The sequence below is a fragment of the Budorcas taxicolor genome, chromosome 12 (genome assembly GCF_023091745.1).
Source record: "Budorcas taxicolor isolate Tak-1 chromosome 12, Takin1.1, whole genome shotgun sequence".
Classification (NCBI taxonomy): domain Eukaryota; kingdom Metazoa; phylum Chordata; class Mammalia; order Artiodactyla; family Bovidae; genus Budorcas; species Budorcas taxicolor.
This window is the reverse complement of record NC_068921.1, coordinates 72,461,675-72,481,064: the sequence shown is the minus strand read 5'-3', so window position 1 is coordinate 72,481,064 and position 19,390 is coordinate 72,461,675. Positions and strand designations below refer to the sequence as shown.

General features: G+C 44.4%; 1 protein-coding gene across 1 annotated transcript in view; it reads left to right on the top strand.

Moving 5' to 3' along the window:
* Positions 1-19,390, top strand: part of LOC128057493 (ATP-binding cassette sub-family C member 4-like) — a 213,842-nt gene that overhangs the window by 64,063 nt on the left and 130,389 nt on the right. The window contains 4 exon segments of the mRNA XM_052649910.1: positions 4,292-4,386; positions 4,610-4,696; positions 12,492-12,588; positions 18,539-18,739. Of these exon segments, the coding sequence (XP_052505870.1) occupies positions 4,292-4,386; positions 4,610-4,696; positions 12,492-12,588; positions 18,539-18,739 (480 nt within the window).

The window sequence follows — 19,390 nt, the reverse complement described above, 5'->3', positions numbered from 1 at the left end:
GAGTTCCAAATAATAGCAAGGAGAGATAAGAAAGCCTTCCTCAGCGATCAGTGCAAAGAAAAAGAGGAAAACAATAGAATGGGAAAGACTAGAGATCTCTTCAAGAAAATTAGAGATATCAAGGGAACATTTCATGCAAAGATAGGCTCGATAAAGGACAGATATGGTATGGACCTAACAGAAGCAGAAGATATTACGAGGTAGCAAGAATACACAGAAGAACTATACAAAAAAGATCTTCACCACCCAGATAATCACAATGGTGTGATCACTCACCTAGAGCCAGACATCCTGGAATGCAAAGTCAAGTGGGCCTTAGGAAGTATTATTATGAATAAAGCTAGTGGAGGTGATGGAATTCCAGTTGAGCTATTTCAAATCCTAAGAGATGATGCTGTGAAAGTGGTTCACTCAATATGCCAGCAAATTTGGAAAACTCAGCAGTGGCCACAGGACTAGAAAAGTTCAGTTTTCATTCCAATCCCAAAGAAAGGCAATGCCAAAGAATGCTCAAACTACCACACAATTGCACTCATCTCACATGCTAGCAAAGCTCAAAATTCTCCAAGTCAGGCTTCAACAGTATGTGAATTGTGAACTTCCAGATGCTCAAGCTGGTTTTAGAAAAGGCAGAGGAACCAGAGATCAAATTGCAAACATCTACTGGATCATCAAAAGAGCAAGAGAGTTCCAGAAAAGCATCTATTTCTGTTTTATTGACTATGCCAAAACCTTTGACTGTGTGGACCTCAACAAACTCTGGAAAATTCTTCAAGAGGTGGAAATACCAGACGACCTGACCTGCCTCTTGAGAAATCTATATGCAAGTCAGGAAGCAACAGATAGAACTGGACATTGAACAACAGACTAGTTCCAAATCAGGAAAGGAGTACGTCAAGGCTGTATATTATCACCATGTTTATTTAACTTATATGCAGACCACATCATGAGAAATGCTGGGCTGGATGAAGCACAAGCTAGAATCAAGATTGCTGGGAGAGATATAAAAAACAGATATGCAGATGACACCACCCTTATGGCAGAAAGTGAAGAACTAAAGAGCCTGTTATGAAAGTGAAAGAGGAGAGTGGAAAAGTTGGCTTAAGATTCAACATTCAGAAAATGAAGATCATGGCATCTGGTCCCCTCACTTCATGGCAAATAGATTGGGAAACAGTAGGAACGGTGACAGACTTTATTTTTGGGGGCTCCAAAATCACTGCAGTTGGTTATTGCAGCCATGAAATTTAAAGACAGTTACTCTTTGGAAGGAAAGTTATGACCAACCTAGACAGCATATTAAAAAGCAGAGACATTACTTGCCAAAAAAGGTCCATCTAGTGAAAGCTATGGTTTTTCCAATAGTCATGTATGGCTGTGAGAGTTGGACTATAAAGAAAGGTGAGCCTCGAAGAAATGATGCTTTTGAACTGTGGTGTTGGAGAAGACTCTTGAGAGTCCCTCAGACTGCAAGGAGATCCAAGTCCATCCTAAAGGAAATCAGTCTGGAATGTTCATTGGATGGACTGATGCTGAAGCTGAAACTCCAATAATTTGGCCACCTGATATGAAGAACTAACTCATTAGAAAAGACTGTGATGTTCGGAAAGACTGAAGGCAGGAGGAAAAGAGGATGGCAGAGGATGAGTTGGTTGGATGGCATCACCGACTCAATGGACATAAGTTTGAGTAAACTCTGGGAGTGGGCAATGGACAGGGAGGCCTGGCTTGCTGCAGTCAATGGGGTTGCAAAGAGTCGGACACGACTGAGCAACTGAACTGAACTCACCCTCAGAACAGTGACGTGACCTCATTTAGTCCCAGTTTCCTCATCTGGGAAATGGGGTCAGTACTTACCAGATAGCTTGTTGCAAAGATTAAAGATAATCAGTGTTAGGGTGCAACATAGTGCTTGGTGCACAGACCTTACCCACCAGGAGCTGAGAGAAGCTATGTGCATGCATACAAATTATTGATCATAATAGGACAGGTCCTTCAGAAGAAATGTACACAAAGCCTTAGGAACCCAGCAGGAAGAGAGTGACTCCAGGATGGTTTCATGGAGAGTGTGTTTGGGCTGAGCCTGGAAGGATGAGCAGGATATTGACAGGCCGTCAGAGGAGGGGCCATTCCAAAAGGAAGACAAGCGGTAAAGGAAGGTGTGACCTTCCATTGTTTGACCCCGGAATCCAGCCCTCCTCTGCCAGGGTGCTCATCAACTGTTTCAACGACTGCTCCGTTGCGTTTCTACTGTTAAGTCTCCACCATTGCTGAAGGGCCCTTGATATGTTTCTGGGAGATGGTATCAAACCAGCTTCTTCATTTCCTAGTTTGCCTCTAGTTTGTGTATCTGTTGTTCAGTGAAAATTGTTTAAATTTAACTTAGAGGAAAATAACATGAACAAGAACACTTTCCTGTCAGTGGGAAGAATTGCAATATATGCTCAAGTCAGGCTTTTTCATTTAACCTAATCAGAAAATCGTGGCTGGGAAATTAGCCTGATTTGGATTTTACCTCAAATCCTTTAAAATGTCCTTCCCATCTGGGACTTGTCCATTAGTAATTTGCAAAGTCAGCAACACACTCAAAGTCCTACCACCAGAGTTGAAGAGAGCCTGTTTCTTATGCTCGGACTGTGCTAAGTAAAAGAGTGAATTTCAGTGCTTTTTCTAGAGCATGTTGTGATTGCTATGCTATAATGTGATGCTATTTGGGGAAGGAAACCAGAAAGATACATTAATAAAATTAAAGGATAAAACCTAATAACAGTTTGCAAAGACTGTGAACAGTGAAATGGAGGCCCAGAAAACAGTGTGTGTGTATGTATGGCTGGAGCCTATCTTAAAATGATATGAAAACTGGGAGGGAGAGATGGTATTAACCTCTGAGCTTGATGAAGAAATAAGATGAAATAATGAATTTTCATGACAGAGCAATTGCTGCTTTTCATTTGATCCTCCCTTATTAAGCTTTGAGTGAGCAGGGAACCTGTGTATGTCTGTGTGTCTTTGTGGCTGTCAGGGAGGGTTATGATGGAGACACTCTCTTTCTTGTCCTCATGGTCACATTTACACTGTGAATGGGGTCCCCCTGTTGGATTAATGAGAAAACAGGCATCAGTCATCAGTAGCAGAGCTTCCCTGATAGCTCAGTTGGTAAAGAATCCGCTTGCAGTGTGGGAGACCTGGGTTTGATCCCTGGGTTGGGAAGATCACCTGGATAAGGGAAAGGCTACCCACTCCAGTATTCTGGCCTGGAGAATTCCATGGAGGCACAAAGAGTCAGACATGACTAAGCGACTTTCACTTTGACTTTCATCAGTAACAACTCAGTAAATGGTGACCGTGTTCTTCCTCATGCTCCCAACACCATGGTGCTCTTTTTACAACCCACATCCATCCCATCAGTAGGTCTTACAGACTCTGCCTTCAGAATGTGTCTGGAGTGTGCTCCATCTCTCCATCCCTGCTGCTTCCACTGTGGTCCTGGTCACTGTCATCTCTCACTTAGATTATTCCAGTAGCCTCCTTACTTGTATCTACCCTCACTCATTCCCCCTTACTGCTTGTTTTCTGCAAAGCACAGGAGTGAGTCTGTAGAAATCACAGACCAGGTCAATCCTCCCTTCTCCCTCTCCCCCTGTTACTGGAGTGACCCAGGTTCATCCTGCTCTGTCTCTGACCTCACTCCCCTCATTCTTACTCAGCTCCACTCTCCTGCCTCCTTGCTTGTCCTGAACCCCTTGGGCATCTCCCTGTGGCCCCTGTACTCGCCCATCCCTCTGTGTGGAGCAGCCTCTCCAGGTCTGCCTGAGCCCCTTCCCCGGATCTGCTCATACCCACTCTGAGCAGAGCCCTCACACCCCAGTGTGGACTCACTTCCCTCCTTCACTCTCCATCCCCCTGAGCTGGCTTCCTTTTCCTTCTCATCCTCAGTACTTACACTAAAGTTAATTTTCCTTATTGACCATCTCTTACTGTGGAGAGAAACTGTAGGGGCTTTATTTCCTCATAGCTGAATTCACTGTGACCAGAACAATGCCTGGTGTATACTGATCCACAATAAATATCTGTTAGAATGGTCAGATGCATAAATGTTGGGAAAAACTACAGAATGAAAACAAAAAAGAGCCCTGAGGATTTTTTTAATTGTTCACTGTTATGGTTTAGCCACTATGAAATATACTCATTATTGTTGATCACTGTGGGGAGAACTGATGCTAAAAAGTTAGGATGGCAGGAGAAGTTATTTTAGATCTTTTTTTACCTCTCCTTTTCTATCTCCATGTAGGATTTACAGCTTTTGAAGGAAAATGATCTAACTAAGATAGGAGACCGGGGAACCCCACTGAGTGAAGGACAGAAAGCCCGGGTCAGCCTCGCCAGGTAAATGGGGTTTCAGTTGCCATCCTGCCCCTCCTCCTCCGCGGCTCCTATTGGACGTGAGCACACAGACCCTGTTCACCAGGTGGGTCTGTGTGAAGCAGGGTCTTGCCTCTTTCCCTGGGCTCTTGGAATGAACATGGAGCTGCTGGACGCCATCATGATTCAGAGATGAGACCCAGGGAGTGTGAAGTGTCCTCTCCTGATGTCTCTCTCTGTTTTCTAGAGCCATGTATCAGGATGCAGACATCTACCTCCTGGACGATCCGCTCAGCGCAGTGGACGTAGGAGTCAGCAGACACTTGTTCCAGCAGTGAGTTTGCTTCTATTTTCTATCATCTCTGCTTTCCAGGAACCCTGTAGAGATTGGGGAAGAGAGCTCAGGAAAGCCTTTGTGCTTCAGGAGACTGAGCTCGCTCTGCCCTGGTGTCTCTCTCTTCCTTCCCTTCCCTCCACAGAAGATCCATCGTAGAGAAATTTTGCATCACGATGAGGTCAGGACAGGAAAATACAGAAGGTGTTTCCAATGTGTGAAGGACAGTGGGGTCTGTACTTCAGGGAGTGAGGAATAGATGGGAGATTTCCCCATGACCTGCAGTTGATAACCAGACACTGTGATGGATCCATACCCTTGAAATAAGAAAGATGATGAATGGTTTTTAAATCGTAGAGTTGGACCCAGTAATCTAGTACTTAGTGTCAGTCCTTTTCCTCCATCATGTGTTTAAGGCACATAAGAAGCAAAATTTTCGGTACTGACACAGGGGTTCTGTGGAAAGGCCCTCTTGGTTTATGCTTATTATTCTGTAGGTTTGGAAATTCTTAATAAGGCCTAGAATTAAGACTACTTTATTCCACATCTAAGCATGAAATTAATTGTTTAGTATTGCTTCATGGATGCTTACTTGAATTAATACTTAGACCATGATGTAGGGTTAGCTTGAATGTGGAACTAGAGATCAAGAATCTGGTGGAAATCTCGACTTTCGTTTTTGTGTTTCTGGAATACAAATTGCTCTTGCCTGGCTACAGAATGACTGAAGTGGAACAACTGTTGTGCTTTTCTGTGAATAACTTGTCCTAATACATGCTGACTGAAGCCTCTGATGGACTCTAGACTGGCCTTTTTGAAAGCCTCATGAGCTTGCTTTTGCTAAAACAGCATCCACACCTACCCCATGGTTGCTTACCTTGCGGTTGTCCACCTTGTTAAGGCCAATGAGCCTTCCAGCTGCACTTATTAATGCCCTGCTGTGTGCACTGAGATCAATGCCCTTACAGATGCTACTGCAGGAAACCTCTTAGTTTACAAGGAGGACGGAGAGACAGGAGAGGAGAAGGACCACATTGGGCAGCATAAGGGAGACTTAGGATGCTCAGCTCTCATTTCAGCCTCTGAGGAATCTGTCTCAATGTGGAGTTTGTTAAGGCAGTTGCCTGGGAAAAGGTCAGCTGAGTCAGGGTTTAGAGGTTTCTATACAGGATAGTAAGTGCTGAATGGAAGTGGATGTTGGACAGCTCCCTGTGCCCCGGGCTGGGCGGAAAGTGCCCTGGGGGTGTGCAGGCTGGGTATGTATGTGGAGGTTGAGAAGATGACCCAGTTCTCTTTGCTGGAGGAAGAGTAGAAGCACAGGAAGCGAGGCTGTGAGAACAGAAGGCACACCCTCGCCTGGAGGAAGCAGGCTGTACAGCAGAGAGAAGCTGTTTGGGAATTCTCGCTGTCAGGTCCTGTGTTAGTTTTCTGGGGCTGTGTCTGTCCAGGCTGCTCTCACAGAGACCAGAGCCTGGGAAAGTCCAAGGTGAGGGTGTTGGCGGAGATGGTGTTTGGTGAGGACCCAATTCGTGTGTCCTCATGTGGTGGAAGGGGTGAGGGAGCTGTGTGGGTCCCTTTTATAATGGCACTAGTCCCATGCAGGCAGACTCCACCCTCATGACCTCACCTCCCAATGGCCCCATCTCCAGTACCTTCATAGTGGAGATTAGGTTTCAATGTATGTATTTTGAGGACACAAACATTCAGTCACAGCAGGTTGTTAGAGATGGCAGCGCTGGGGGAGCAATGCAAAAATAATAGAAATTCATTTTCTCACAGTTCTAAAGACTGGACTCTCATGATCAAGGTGTGGGCAGTTTGGTTTCTCTTTAGACCTCCTTATCTTCTGATGACAGCTTCCTCGCTGTGTCCTCGGACATGGTCCTCCCTCTGTCCACGCACACCTCCGTGTTTCTGTCCTTATGTCTTAGTCTCCTCTTCTAAGGACACCAGTCAGATTGGATTAGGCCAACTCTAATTAAGGGTAACAGTTAGCTCTTTAAAGGTTCTGTCGCCAGATTCTAAGGTTCTGGTTGTCAATGTGCCATCATACAAATTTTTTGGGGAACAGAATTCATTCATAGCAAATCCTTAACAGCAAAGTAGAGACTTAAGCAGATCAGTGGAGTGAGTGAGAAAGATATGTGAGGAGCTCTGAGCTCTGGATATGAGGAGCTGGGATTCCACATCCATTAAGCAGGGGTCATGAGGCAGGTGCCACTGAAGGCTGTATGTGAAAGGTGCTTAGTGTTGGAGCGATGAAAGAGCTCTGGAGATGGATGGTGGTGATGGTTACACAATGATGTGAATGTACTTAATGTCATTGAGCTGTATGCATAAAAAATAGTTAGAACTGTAAATTTCATGTTATGTATATTTTACCACACACAAAAATTACACATTAGCATTGAATCTTTCAGAACAAAAGAGAGCAGGGCAGCTGACATGTGGCATGGCCTTCCATTCTCTGATCTGACCATCCCCCCACCTTTTCCCACCCTCTTTTGATTGTGATTTGATAAATTTTCTCTTATTTAAAGCACCTAGTGGCTCAGATGGTAAAGAATCTGCCTGCAATGCAGGAGACCTGGATTTAATCCCTTGGTTGAGAAGATTCCCTGGAGCAGGGCACGGCACTATTCTTGCCTGGAGAATCCTCATGGACAGAAGGTTCTGGCAGGCTGCAGGCCATGGGGTTGCAAAGAGTCAGACACGACTGAGTGACCAACACTTTCACTGATGACTTTTCCCTCAGGAAGTGCCTTGTGGCTTGTCATGAGTTCAGTGATGGGATACTAGTACTGAGACATGAATTTCCATCCCCCACTCTCCTGGCATCATGAGTGGCTCAGCCTCCGTGTTCCCAGCACTCCACCCTGAACTTGCAAATGTCTGGTATCTGCAAAAGTTCCCCATCACTGCAAGAGCAGTTTCTGCTGGCTCTTGTGTCTGTGTCACAGGAAGGGGAAGGGAAAGCTTACTGATTGCCATGTATCAGTGTGCTGAACACAAAAACTCTCTCAGGTGTTTATAAAGGTGAGCTGTTTATAACATGTTTATAAAGTCCTCTCCAACCTTTCAGTTTAGTGACCTTGGATGTACACTTGATAGAAGCAAGCTTGTTAAGAGTTTTTGGCTAATCAGAACCACATTCTTTATGGAAACTTAGGGCAGGGATCACAAAGGCAATTTAGGAAATCACTCAACAGTGACTGAGAATGGTCTCAATGAGTTAGGCAATTGGATGGAACAATATGCTATGAGAGATGGTGGTCGTGTTGAAGCTTAGTCGTGGTCAATATTTTCTATTAAAAGTGAATGAATCACACTTCTACTTGCCATTATCAGCTTCCTTTAGTCATGAATATATACCAGGTTACTAATGTTTGTGATTTCTATAACTATATTTTGTGATGATTAAGTGGGTTCTATTACCTATAGAAGGTGAGAGTCCTTAGATGAACTGATGCAGTCTCACTTGTGTCCAGCCATGGATCCTCTCCTGGTTCAGCCCCACATCACCAGACCTCTGTCTCCTGTGCCATCAGCTTTTCAGGTCTGTCCTGATCAGACTCCCATGCTGCTGTCTACACAGCTCACCCTCCTGCTCCGGCCCTTCATAGACCTCACCTTGCCCTCCCCTCCCATCTCCCCAATTCAGGAAGCAACTCCAGGTCTTCAGAGAACAGGCTTCTTTGTCGTCTGCCCCCATCAGCCTTTCCAGCTCGTCCCCACACCTACTCAGTATTCCACTGTGCTGGCTTTGTGGGGATCCTTTCTCACCCTGTCTGTCTATACATACTGGCCCCTCTGTCCCAGAGCCAGGGAGCAGTGTGCCAGGACACAGCAGGAAGATGGAAGACGAGACCTGCCATTCCCTCCCGCTCCTCCAGGGGGTGCCCATGCCCTCTGTTTTCCCACAGCCCTCAGTGGGTGCACTTGATCATTATGAGTCTCCCCATCCCCAAGAAGCTGTGATTGCAGCAAGGCGCCTCAGCCTAGCATGTTCTGCCCCAGACCCCTGCACCTGCTGTGTCTTCTTCCAGGGATGTTTCCCCAGAGAATCTCGGGGCTCCTGTGTCTCCCCATCTAAGACAGCAGCCCCCTTGCTTTCTCTTCAGAGCACACATCATGGCCTGATAGTACATTTCCTATGCTCGTTCAGTGTATCCCCCCTTTACATGGTGCAAAGTAATGTCTGCTTTCTTGACCTGCGATGTAAGTCTAGGGAGTGGCACCTTAGTAAACCTCTGCAGATTGAATGGATGAAGGTGCAGATTCTGAATTATTTGTATCCCCTCTACCATGGAATGTGTCTCCTCTTAATACAGCCCCTATATAGAATGATGCTGGATTGGACAAAAAGTTCAGCTGTGTTTTTCTGTAAGATGTCATGGAAAAACCCAAAGGAACTTTGTGGCCAACCCAATAAATAGAATTAACACAGCCCTTATATAGAATTAACAGTTAACTTGTTTCTGAATCAATCATTTTATGACATAACTTGGAAATCTTTGCTCTGAACTTGAAAAATAGTCTATCTTTTTGGAGATGGATAAAACGCATTCAGTTCAGTTTCAGTTTAGTCGGTCAGTCGTGTCCGACTCTTTGTGATCCTATGAATTGCAGCACGCCAGGCCTCCCTGTCCATCACCAACTCCCGGAGTTCACTCAAACTCACGTCCATCGAGTCCGTGATGCCATCCAGCCATCTCATCCTCTGTCGTCCCCTTCTTCTCCTGCCCCCAATCCCTCCCAGCATCAGAGTCTCTTCCAATGAGTCAACTCTTCGCATGAGGTGGCCAAAGTACTGGAGTTTCAGCTTCAGCATCAGTCCGTAAAATGAACACCCAGGACTGATCTCCTTTAGAATGGACTGGTTGGATCTCCTTGCAGTCCAAGGGACTCTCAAGAGTCTTCCCCAACACCACAGTTCAAAAGTATCAATTCTTCGGTGCTCAGCTTTCTTCACAGTCCAACTCTCACATTCATACATGGCCACTGGAAAAACCATAGCCTTGACTAGACGGACCTTTGTTGGCAAAGTAATGTCTCTGCTTTTGAATATGCTATATAGGTTGGTCATAACTTTCCTTCCAAGGAGTAAGCCTCTTTTAATTTCATGGCTGCAGTCACAATCTGCAGTGATTTTGGAGCCCCCCAAAATAAAGTCTGCCGCTGTTTCCACTGTTTCCCCATGTAATTCCCATGAAGTGATAGGACCAGATGCCATGATCTTAGTTTTCTGAATGTTGAGCTTTAAGCCAACTTTTTCACTCTCCTCTTTCACTTTCATGAAGAGACATTTTAGTTCCTCTTCACTCTGCCATAAGTGTGGTGTCATCTGCATATCTGAGGTTATTGATACTTCTCCTGGCAATCTTGATTCCAGCTTGTGCTTCCTCCAGCCCAGCATTTCTCATGATGTAATCTGCATATAAGTTAAATAAGTAGGGTGACAATATACAGCCTTGACGTACTCCTTTTCCTATTTGGAACCAGTCTGTTGTTCCATGTCCAGTTCAAACTGTTGCTTCCTGACCAGCCTATAGGTTTCTCAAGAGGCAGGTTAGGTGGTCTGGTATTCCCATTTCTTTTAGAATTTTCCACAGTTTATTGTGATCCACACAGTCAAAGGCTTTGTCATAGTCAATAAAGCAGAAAGATATTTTTCTGGAACTCTCTTGGTTTTTCAATGATCCAGTGGATGTTGGCAATTATTTACGAAAATTTCAAAGTCATTAATTGGTCACTTTGTTGTAATTCTTTATATTACTTCATCTCTGATGGAATGTTAGAAAGCAAACATTTTACCACATTTGTGTTGCTCTGTCTTGGACATAGAATCCCATCAGATTTGATTAACATCTGCCTTCAGGGACTATTGGCAAGTAATTATGAATTAAGGAGAAACAGTTCCATTAAAAGCTTTAGTACTAAGTCTGAAGAGGTTTACTCACTCAGGAATCTTAGATACAAATGCTGAACTAAGACATGTCAAAGGCAAAAATGAATTGTTTTGGACTTAATGAAGCAATGGTGTGTGTATTTACATCCTGGTGTCTTGCTTCTGATCACAGGCCCAGTGTCCAGAGTGTCCCCTTAGGACTTTTCTGTCATGAGTCCAAAGCACATGACTGCTCATGGTTAGGGAGGAGTGGAGAAGGGCGCTGACATTTACTGAATGCATTTGTGGTTTGATTGCTCAGAACCCGTGGATGAGTTGTCCTTGGCCTTGTTTTGAGATGAAGAAACAGGTTTCGTCACTCATCCGACATCAGGCTCATGAGAGGGACTGAGCTGCAGTCTGCTGCCTTCACACTCTCCACCTTACTCACAGGCTGAGCTCTGGCCCAGGTTCTTAAGATTTGCTCTGTGAGGGACTTGGGCACCCAGAGTACCTGCTTGCAGCCCTGACTATGGTCACCTAGGGCCCCAAATCCAACTACTTGTTTCCCTGGAGGGGTTGTGGACCTTGTGGGATGAGACTGGGGCTGAGTTCCTAGGGGTCTGCATTAAAAATGTGAAGCAGTTGGATAAGTTACTATAAAAACACACTTAAGGTTGGATACTGAGAGAGGTTGTTGGCCTTCCAGACCTGCCAGGCCTATTACTTGCCCAGGTTAGACTTAAGAAAGAGCCCAGAATCAGTGACAGACACACATATGGTTTAATGATTAGGGCCGACTTACATGTCCAAAGGAAATCTTGGAAGGGCATCCTATCATTTGAGGGCCACATTGGAACAGGACATGCTGGTAGTCTTTGCTCCCGGGGCAAGGGGGCAGGAGAGGGGGGAGATTACCTGTTATAGGGGAAGTTAATGTCAGGTTGGGCCATTGGTCACCATGAAAACCAGCAGAGGGTCATGTTCCTCTTGCCCCTTTGACAAAGATTGTGCAAGGTTGTTATCTAAACCTAGAGCAGTCATTAGCTGGGCCCTGGGACAAGGATATAGGAAGGTCAGTCATGTAAGTAGGCGTAGGTGAAGCAGACACTGGTTGAGCAGGGGTGTATAGAGAGCAAGAGAAGAGCCGTTTTGGGTGGCGTGATCACACAAGGGTCTTGGCTAAGAGAACTGGTGTATCTTTTGGCCGTTGGATGATTCCCATTGTGATTTGGGCCATCTGAATTCTGTTCTTTATTTTCATATTTGGAAGGTGTATAGTCCTTATGAAAGAAGACTGGTTTCCTGGATGGGACTGGGACTGTTGTAGAGACTGATGGAAGTCACATTGGCATTCATTTTCTGTTTAATATTATTTGGGAAGAAGTGTCTAGAAAAGGCACTCTAGCAAAGGTTACCAAGATTCTATTAATTTTTTGTTGTTAATGTGTACATCATAACTCATAAATAATTTCCTAGAAAATTGTCTAAGGAAAATGCACACATTTTAATATAACATAGATGCTTCTTTTCCCATTCCCACATAGTGATAAAATATTAAGTTCAGTCAAGTTTTGGAATCTCAGTATAGTTCAATTATTTTTCATTATGAAATGTAAATTATTGTTAAGCTGAGTTTTTAGAAAAAATTTAGCAAGTGCCTCCTTCACTGGACTGTTTTTTAGAATTTTTTATAGCGGAGCTGGGTTCACATTTGCTGCTGATAAATTTGAGGACCTGCTCAGAATCATTGATATATTTGTATTTAATTTGTATTATTCATTTTTTATTTAAACTATAGACCTTTGCTGTGTTGTTTTTGTCTCATTATGTTTTCAGAATATGTGTTTTCAGTTTGGAGCACCCCCACTAATGTGCATTTGCACTCTATGCCTTTTACATTTGTAGGTGTATTTGTCAGGCCTTGAAGGAGAAGATCACAATCTTAGTGACTCATCAGCTGCAGTACCTAAAAGATGCAAGTCAGATTCTGATACTGAGAGATGTAAGTAGTTTCTAGAAGTCTGTGAAATTGCTAGAACTCAGGTGTGTTGAAGGCCAGACCTTCCAGCAGGTCACTCTCCTTGGATTCATGGTAAATGTCCTCTTCTCCCTCAATTTAACTCCCTTTTCTTCTCAGAGCTAATGTTATTTATGTCTTTGAGGATCAATCCAAAGACCTGTAAAGTGTCACTATCAAACTTGAAGCCACATAAACACTAAAGCATATAGGAGTGCTACCACAGGACTACTGAAATATTACTGTTCTATTGAAATTTGTTAAGGATAATGATGCTATTTTATTGATATCTTGTGTTTTCCCCTTATTCAACTTAAGTCAAAGTTTTTACTTGGGAATTAGAGCTACTGAGACCTGTTTGTATCCACATGATTGTCAAGCAAAATTTGCCTAAAGAGTGTCTTCCATTAACATTAGAAGCGAGGCTGGGTAGCCAAGCACCTGGGTCAGAGACGCCCACTCTGCAGGTCTCCCTGCCCAGGTCTCTATGAGCTCGATATGTGTGGGAGCCTGTGCAGCAGGAGGACAAGGCCCTGCCTTCATGGGACTCCTGTTCTTATGGGGATGGATGTGACAAAGAGGGTGACATCCTGGCTGGCTCCTTGAGCTGGTGCCTCTTGGGGACTGAACGATATGAAGGTGGGGGCCACACAGTCCCCTGGGGGAGGGGTTCTGAGGCAGGGGGTCCTAAGGAAGGAGCTGACCTGGCAGGTTGGAGGAACAGCAGGAAGACCAGTGTGTCTGAGGAGAGTGAGCAGGGGGACATGGAGGGGGCTGTTCTCCAGGCAGTGGGCAGTGAGCCCGGAAGTGGGATTGAAGCCTTGGATGGGCCAGAGCAGAGGAGTGATGTGGTCTGATGTTGGAGTTAAGAGATTCCTCTGATGGTCACTGGAGGGGTGACAGCAGAAGCAGTTAGAAGTCTTAGTAAATCTGAGGAGGCAGAAGTATGGGCTCAGGATAGGGTATCAGTTTCCAGAGCTGCTGTAACAAAGCACTGCAAACTGGGTGACTTAAAACAACAGACGTTTATCATCTCCCTCCTCCCTGGAGGTTATAGATCCCAGATCCAGGTGCTGGCAGGGCCATGATCTCCCTGAAGCCTCCAGGGGAGAATCCTTCCTTCCAGCTGGTGGTAGTCACGACCTTCCTTGTGTTCCTTGGGTTCCAGCTGCAGCACTGTGGTCTCTGCCTCTGATGTCACATGGCCATTGTCCCCGTGTCTGAGTCTCTTCTCATAAGGATATCAGTCATAGAGGATTTAAGGTCACCCTATTCCAGTGTGACCTCATCTTAACTTCATTACATCTACAAAGACAGTGAATGCAAATAAGATCATGTTCACAGGCATCATGTTTAGGGCTTGGACTTACTTTTTGGGGGGCTACCAATCAACCCCAACTCCTAGCATGACTGGGGATGGGGTGGAAATTAGTGAGAATATTTCAGGCTTACTGGTTGTTTCATGCTTCAGACCTTGGCTTCTTTGTCTCTGGGCTTCAGCATCTGTGTCATTAGCCCTTGTCTGTTCCACAGGCCCTTGGTCAGTCAGTTCAGTTGCTCAGTTGTGTCTGACTCTTTGCGACCCCATGGACTGCAGCACACCAGGCCTCCCTGCTGCTGCTAAGTCACTTCAGTTGTGTCTGACTCTGTGCGACCCCATAGACAGCAGCCCACCAGGCTCCTCCATCCATGGGATTCTCCAGGCAAGAGTACTGGAGTGGGCTGCCATTGCCTTCTCCAAGTACCATGGGTACCATGTAAATAGACAAGAAGGATCTTATTGAAGGGATGGAAAGGTTCTAAAACAGAATTGTATGTCTGTGCCACTCAGGAAAGTTATTACAAGTTACAAGTTGTACACTTGAAATGGGCGAACTTTATAATAATATGCCTCAATAAAGGTGTTAAAAAAAAATGTCCCTGTCTTGCAAACCACCCATCAAGCATTAAACATTTCCGAAGGCCCACAATCAACAAGAGAGGATTCTCAATTAGTGTTGAGTTACAGAGTGAAAACATTTTCCTTACTATTTACAATATTAAAAGGGAGCCAGTAAGAAGACAGGACTGGGAAAGAAAGCTCAGCAGACCTCACAAATGAGACTCCTGATAACAAAACATAAAGGGCCTTTTTCTTTAAAGATGGTGCATCTGTTCCTTTGTAGATTTCTCTTCTGTCCCCTGGGGGTAGGGTGATGAACCTGTAACACCCTGTAGAGATCAGTGTAGTTAGCTGTCCCACTCTATGACACCCACCTTCCCCTGGCAAAATCTGGACTGTGGATAGCTATGGAGGATTGGGCAGTGAGACCAGGTGGAGCTAGTGTGGTAAAGATCCTGACTGCCAATGCAGGAGACTTAAGAGACTTGGGTCCGATCCTAGGCTGGGAAGATACCCTGGAGGAGGACATGGCAACCCACTCCAGTATTCTTGCCTGGTAAATCTCATGGACAGAGGAGCCTGGTGGGCTACAGTCCATAGGACTGCAAAGAGTCAGACACAACTGAGGCGACTTGGCACATATGCACAAGTAGTGTGAACTCAGGACGTAGTGAGCCATGTACAGAGGCCGTGTAGGAAAACTGAATGTGTCCTTGGGTCACATTGTTTGATTTGGATTATGTTGATGTATGAGCTCAGCCAGAGACCTGACAGTTTTGACCAAGATTTGGAGAGCATTTGGGAAAGACTGGATATTCCTGGCCACTCTCTTCCGGGGTAGATGTAGAGCTCATTAGTTTGGGAAGTGGGTGGAGAGAGCAGGAGGACTGACTGAGATCTGGTGAGCATCAGGAATGTTGGTTTCCTCCTCCCTTTGCCCACAGTCACCTGTGTGAACCATGTGAATCATTTCCCCTCTCATTGCCAACACAGATTGTTTTTTCTCCTGGTCCCCATGTGGTACACAGCATACTTTCTGCAGCCACTGCTCTGCTGCCTTGCAGATTTCATCCACAGGCTTGGTTAGTCACAATTTAGTAAGGTTTTTTCCCCTCTGTTTTTAATCTTCTATTTCTCCCATCTTGAAGCTGCCATTAGTGACAAAGGACAGGGGAATAGGAGGCTGACCCAGGGACACATTCAGGCCTCCCTGCCCATTGCCAACTCCCAGAGTCTACTCAAAGTCATGTCCATTGAGTCGGTGATATCATCCAACCATCTCATCCTCTGTTGTCCCATTCTCATCCTGCCTTCAATCTTTCCCAGCATCAATGTCTTTTCCAAGGAGTCAGTTCTTTTTATAAGGTGGCCAAAGTATTGGAGTTTCAGCTTCAACATCAGTCCTTCCAATGAACACCCAGGACTGATCTCCTTTAGGATGGACTGATTGGATCTTCTTGCAGTCCAAGGGACTCTCAAGAGTCTTCTCCAACACCAAAGTTCAAAAGTATCAATTTTTTGATGCTCAGCTTTCTTTATGGTCCAACTCTCACAATCATACATGACTACTGGAAAAAACATAGCTTTGACTATACAGACCTTCATCGGCAAAGTCATGTCTCTGCTTTTTAATATGCTGTCAAGGTTGGTCAGATCCCTCATTTATCAAATGAACTTCTGTCCTAAGAAAAAATATTAAATGCAGAACCTCTGCTTCTCTAGAAGAAATATCTCATGTCAACTGTCTCATGTCCTCTTTCAGGAATGGGGAGTTCAGATTTCTCAGATTTGATAGCAGTTAATTTCATGTTGGAAGAGGGTGATACTAGTGTGTAAAACCCCAATGATGACAGTATTATTAGCACAGGATCAGTGGGAGACAGAGTAACCTATTTAGTTTGTCCCTAGATCTTTTAGGGTCCCTTATTGCTTCTTTTGAGGATACTACCCCCAATTTTAGTGCTATCAGAACAACTATTTGTCCAAGTGTGAGCACCCCTGGATGAGTTGGGGTCTATCCTTACTGTTTGTCTGGTTCCTCTCTAACAGCAGAAAGGGAATGGCTGCCCTCTCAACCCCTCAGAGTTGTCTGTGCTTGACTGCTCAGTGAAGTTGCTATCCTTGTACCACTACTTGTTTCCTTGTGTGTCTTATAGGTACTATGTAGAAAATGGTAATTTCATTAAATAAAGTCCTTGAATTTTGCCTCCCAAGTGGAACAAGGCACAGTATACACTGAATAATGTTCTAATTCTGTAGTGTAGACAGTACCCAAATGCTTTGTTGAGTTTCTCACAATGGACCACCTCAGGAGATAGGGTGAAAGAGGTCCCAGCTAGGGTCCTGGGGTACCTTCTTCCATCTGACCTGCCATAACCAGAGATGCCCTCCTCTGTTTAGTTTTGCATCCTGTGATTTTTCCCTGTATTTTGTTTGACACTGAGTGAATGAGCTGAGCCTTATTTTGTGGGGTCAGAATATAGTGAAGATATCTGCACATTATTTTATAGGACTTTGTAAGAGAAGGATGAGGATGAGATGGTTGGATGGCATCACTGACTCAATGGACATGAGTTTGAGCAAACTCGGAGATAGTGAGGAACAGGGAAGCCTGGTGTGCTGCAGTCCATGGGGTCGCAAAGAGTTGGCATGACTGAGCAATGGAACAACAACAACAAAAGGAGGGAAACTGCAATGATGTGTTATGTGTTCAAAGAAGACGATTAGACTGACTGTAGCATAAACAGTTGCCTGAGTAGAGGATACCTGGTTGACTGCTTGTGACTGGTTGTTCTGCAGTTTTTATTAAAAAATTTTTTTTTGTTAGATCTGAGTGCATTGGTTCTTAGGTGTTGGTTTGCTGGCATGGGAGGTCAAGGATTTAGAGCCACCTCAGTCTGATGGCCTCTTTGTTTAAATACTTTGGCAGGTAGAATATTGAATTTTCAGTTGGGAACTTCCTGCATTTGTGCGGAAGTGGTAAAGACCATGAAGATAAAGCTCATGGGTTCTCTGTCTAGGGCTGGTTCCTACATGCCTATAGCACATGATACTGTAACAATGGTCTGTGAAAATTTGATGAGAGACCATTACCTCTGGAGATGTGCTTGTTGCCACGTCTGGGTCAGCCTTAAGTTTCTTTCCTGGAATATCTTCCCCAATTAACTGTTTGCTTGCATTTTAACATGATGCTTCTCTCAATTTCCATGTTGCCCAAAAATACTGTACTTATACTTCTACCTACATCTGTAGTTTTAGCATCCCTGAGTTCCCATGGTAGTTATGTCAATGGCCTCCATTTTTAAAACATCAACATACATTTCTTTCATATCTCCAAGCATCTAGCATAGGGTTTGACAGTGAACACCATGCTCATTTTGCTCTTTGGAAGAAAAGCTGTGACCAACCTAGACAGCATATTAAAAAGCAGAGACATTACTTTGCCAACAAAGGTCCAACAAGTCAAAGCTATGATTTTTCCAGTAGTCATGTATGGATGTGAGAATTGAACCATAAGGAAAGCTGAGCGCCGAAGAATTGGTGCTTTTGAACTGTGGTGTTGGAGAAGAGCCTTGAGAGTCCCTTGGACTGCAATGAGATCAAACCAGTCAATCCTGAAGGAAATCAGTCCTGAATATTCATTGGAAGGACTGATGCTGAAGCTGAAACCCCAATACTTTGGCCACTTGATGCGAAGAGCTGACTCGTTTGAAAAGACCTTGATGCTGGGAAAGATTGAAGGCAGAAGGCGATGACAGAGGATGAGATGGTTGGATGGCATCACTGACTTGATAGACATGAGTTTGAGCAAGCTCTGGGAGTTGGTGATGGACAGGGAGGCCTGGGGTGTTGTAGTCCCTGAGGTGCAAAGAGTCAGATGTGACTGAGTGACTGAACTGAACTGAACTAGATTTTTTCACCAGAATTCCAAACCTAGAGATAATTTTCGTAGGAAAATAATAATTTAAAACTAGTTAACTTTTCTTAATTAGTATGTAGATTGGATTAATATTATAAAATGTAAATGAATTCCTCTCAAATTCTTTATTTTAGGGCAAAGTTATGGAAAAGGGGACTTTTGCTGAGTGTTCAAAATTTGGGATAGATTTTGAAGATATTATTTTATGGGAGGAGACAGAGGAGGCTGAACTATCTCCAGGTCCAGGAACACTCACTCTGATCTCCGAGTCTTCGGTTCAGTCTCAACCGTCTTCCAGACCCTCTTTGAAAGATGCAGCTCCAGAGGACCCAGATGTGAGTTTCTCATCCTGCAACATGCCCTCGTCTGTCTGCTCTTGGTGGCCTCGTGGACCTTCAGTCTGCTTCTCTCATGACATCTTTGTTTATCCCAAAGTAGATCCTAAGATTCCAAGCCTCATTCCACGGAATTGGTAGAATTAGAAAAGCATGAAGGGAGCAAGCCTGCTTGGTGTTCTCCTTTGGGTGTAGGATGAAGAATCATACGGAGCTCAGTAGTGGGTGCACTGCTATGAATTTCCAGCTGTTTGTGGCTCACGCTGATATGAGAACTCATCAGTTTACCATAGTTACATCCTACTCACTCTGGTGGCTCCCAACTTCCCTTATGCATCTAGAGCTTTAATGTGAAGAGCCCCTTAGACTGAGTCTTTCTGTGACTACATTAAATTGGCTACTTTTCCTATATGTTGGAATGTTCTGGCACTGCAGGTGATTGATGGTAATATTTTGCCCCTTTGTTAGATAGTTTGTTGTAGGCCAGACACTTTAGAGTTAGTTCTTGTCTTCCTTTTTTATTACCCTTTGAGACCTACAGCCACATCTTATTCACCTTGAATGTCCAGTGGTCAGCATAGAGTTGAGTATATCTTTGGCTCATGTGACTCTATAATGCATTCTAGGTCCTACAGACAGAAATGGAGAAAA